The sequence below is a fragment of the Colobus angolensis genome, unplaced genomic scaffold (genome assembly GCF_000951035.1).
Source record: "Colobus angolensis palliatus isolate OR3802 unplaced genomic scaffold, Cang.pa_1.0 Scaffold89, whole genome shotgun sequence".
Taxonomy (NCBI): Eukaryota; Metazoa; Chordata; class Mammalia; order Primates; family Cercopithecidae; genus Colobus; species Colobus angolensis.
Genome location: NW_012122820.1, coordinates 2,053,765 through 2,057,407, shown reverse-complemented (window position 1 = coordinate 2,057,407; position 3,643 = coordinate 2,053,765). Strand labels below are relative to the sequence as shown.

The 3,643-nt window shown below is 36.2% G+C and overlaps 1 protein-coding gene across 1 annotated transcript in view; it reads right to left on the bottom strand.

Annotated features, from left to right (window-relative positions):
* Positions 1-3,643, bottom strand: part of ERC1 (ELKS/RAB6-interacting/CAST family member 1) — a 580,149-nt gene that overhangs the window by 271,385 nt on the left and 305,121 nt on the right. The window contains exon 15 of the mRNA XM_011931005.1: positions 671-802. Coding sequence (XP_011786395.1) covers positions 671-802 — 132 coding nt within the window. The remainder of the gene's footprint in view (positions 1-670; positions 803-3,643) is intronic.

Here is a 3,643-nt window from a genome sequence, read left to right as displayed (position 1 = left end):
AAGTTAGCTGGGCGTGCTGGCAGGTGTCTGTAATCCCAGCTACTTGGGAGGCTGAGGCAGGGGAATCGCTAGAATCTGGGAGGCGGAGGCTGCAGTGAGCTGAGATAGTGCCATCGCACTCCAGCCTGGGGGACAAGAGGGAGACTTCGTCTCAAAAAAAAAAAAAAAAAGTTTGTGTTTTTTCTTTCCATTTAAAAGCCAGGGTTGTGCCCAGTCTGGTAGCAGACAGATAAGCTCCATTTTATCTCATCCAACATATTAGCACATGCTACATAAATATATATGGGATCAGACCTAAGTTATTAATGCAGAGACTGCTGTGTTCACGTGAGTCAATTCTCATACAACTTTATTTCAATTTTTATTTAAGAAACAGCAGACAAGGCATCTATCCAGGAACAGGGTACTGAAAGGCACTCATTCTGCGAAATGTTCAATGCTCTCTCAGCTTTGCTAATGAAGTTGGTCTTTCTTTCCATCCTTGACACAAAAGAAACCATATCCTTGTATCTAATACCGCTATGAAGGAACTCCTTGGGACTTACCTTCTATGAAGTGTTTTTGAAGCCCTATAAACATACAACACGTGTAGTTTACCTAAACTATCCTGGTTGTGTTTTACCTTTCGGTTAACCAGCAGCATTGCTTGGAACTGTATGAAATAGCAGACCTGTTTTTCAGCATTGGTCCTGGCTGATTCCTCTTGTGCTAGCACCATTTCCCGCTCTGCAGTTATCTGTACACTTTCTCTTAGTGCTTCTTCCAGCTCTTCAATCCTGTCATCCTTCTTACGGAGACTGTCCTAGAAAATGATGGAAGACTAGGTGAAGTAGATTAATTACTTAACCCAGGGAGAGCCTATTTACTAAGAAAGGGCTGTTTACTTATTCAATGTTCTTCCCATCAGAAGCAAATCCAACAAGATATCGTCACAGAGGACACAATAAAGAAAGCAAGGAAAGAAAAGAAGTAAAGGAGGCTGAAGTAGTATATTATTAAGAGCCAAGCGTCAAGTTAGTCAAGCAAGATAAATGTGAGGAATTTGCTCTCTGTAACAGAGAATAAAACTGTGTTAGACAGCAGAGGTGGCAAGGGCTTGATTATTTAAAAGTACAAAGTTGTTTTTGAACTACTCTCTAAGCATAAAGCCAGCTTTGATGAAATGATAATTAGATTGAATATCAAAACATTCTCTTTTCCTGCAGTTAAGCCTGGATGAGAAAAGTGCAGTAAACAGCATGATCTTTCAGATTATATTCTTCATAGACAATTGTTGGCAAACAATTTCTTAAGAGATATTAAAAAGCAAGTGATGCATCCTCATATTTCAAGAACGTATGGTTTTCTCATAATCTCATATGAGAAAACCAAAAATGACAACTGGATATAAGTGACTGGTCTGGCTAAGAATGAGCCATTTTATTAGCCAACCAGGCAATTCCCAGCCCTGATGTTCTACACAAGTTTAAAACGCAGCTTCTGGAGAGGCGGCTGTTGATCTCTCAGAAAGTCAAACAGAATCCTACAGAACGCTGAGTTCATGTAAGACAGGAGAGATGTTAAGAAGAGTTCAAGTAGGATGGAGAACTGAGTCATCAGGTTATTGGAAACACTTCCTTCTTCAACTTCTTATGAAACTAGAGGATTAAGAATAAAGTGCTTCCTTTTAAAAATATATAAAACAAAAGAACAAGACTTGCTAAACCATTCTCCAATTTTCAGAACACTCATATCAGGAAAAGATATCCAAGAATTTTTTCTTTTATCTAAGAAACTCAATTATACTGCAGTCCACTTTTGTAAGGCCTTTTTGACAACCTTATCTTCAAAAATCTAGAACTTGAAATCCGTCAAAGATAAGCCAGATTTTTCTCCCCATTTTGGAAGAACAGCATCTACTATTTCACGTTCTTCTTAATGAACAGTTGATAAATCTTTCGCTCTCTCATTTTTCTAAACTTTAAAAAATGAGATTTAGGAAAAAATTCACATTTTGGTGATGTATGTTATGTTCATGTGAAGAGAAAAGTTTTCATTCTTCTCAGAGAACTGTGGTTCTTCACAGTTATAAAATACTGTGATCTATTCCCATAAGTAAGGTTCTGTTTTATGCAGGGCAGTTTAGCTGTACCAAACAAAACAAAACAAAACAAAACAAAAAAAACCGCTCTCTGTTGAAATCTTTGTTTCCTCTGTTGACTTGCCACGAACAGCAGAGCACAGAGGAGGTTTTTAAAGGAATGTCATGCAGAGAGACAAGGAATGATGCCAGTCAAAACAAAGGTCAAGGTGGCTTCTTCAGAATCAAAGAAAACTAAACATAAAAGAAGGATGATGAAGTAAGAGATGGATGCAATGATTAGTTCAGTCTTCTCAAACCCTCTAATGAATGAGAATGACCATATTTGTAGTAATATGGGATTCTAAAATACAGATTGCTCTAAGTATAAAGAAGCATAAAGAAACATTATTGACACATAAAGTTGAAAATGTTTCTCATTAGCTACTTGTGGAAAACTCAGCATTATGTCTTTGTGCAGTCTATCCTATCCCACTCTTAAACTGTTTCTTGGAAGTCTCCTGAGAGGCTTCTATTATCTAAATTGAGGCTCAAACAGTTAATTCCAAACAACTTCCCAGGAATCTATTTCAAACAAACAACTTCCCAGGAATCTATTTCAAGCAAACAACTTCCCAGGAATCTATTTCAAGCAAACAACTTTACTTGTACATATGCGTGGGGTAAAAATAGCTTTGTGGCTGTATCAATAAAAAACTTTTAGGGAGAAAATGATGAGTAATTTGTCATAATGCAGAGAATCAAGTTTTCAAAATATTTCATTGTGAAACTCATTTCATAACTTTATTTGAAACCAGCAGTGAAACTAGAGTTCATGGCCTTATTTAAGAAAAGATTTCTGGAATTAATGGCAAAGCCTGGTTCAAAATCTTTCTTAATAATAAGGATGAAAAACAAAAGCCAAGTGACACTACAAATAAAAGCAAACGGCAGATAAGTAATATTTAGGTGATATTATAAGTTACATTTCAATGTAAAGCTGAGTAAGGAATCATTTGCTTAGTCTAAGGCAACTGGATCAAACTAGGATAGTATAATGCAAGAGAATGAAGACAGCAAATGCCTCTCTCACCTTCATTTACAAAGTCCAGAAGTACTTAATCTATTGAGTAGGTAAAATCTGGCACCAATTTTAGTTTTGGAATCTTGAGAGATCTGCTAAAATAAACCAAGGAAGTTTCTCTTGTATTGAACCACAGCTTGAATCTCCTATTTAATTTAATAAAATGTTGAGCCAGTGTAAGAAATAAACAGGAAAGCCTTTGAGTCCTACAAATACCAGGGCAGCAATAGCACTTCTAGGTAATATTTATAATCGTTCTTTCTTGCCTCACTCTTGCGAAAAGACTAAATCCATCATTTGGTGCTTAAATGATAACATGAATACTCTTTTTTTAAAGTTTAGAACACTAGAGGAAAGAAAACATCTTGAAAACTTTTAGAAAGGCCAAAAACGATCACTTGTCAAATTAAAAAATCAGAAGACATTGGAGTTTTTAAAGGCAACACAGGACACTAGAAGACAATTTGAGTAATGTTTTCAAAACTCCAAGGGGGAAAAAA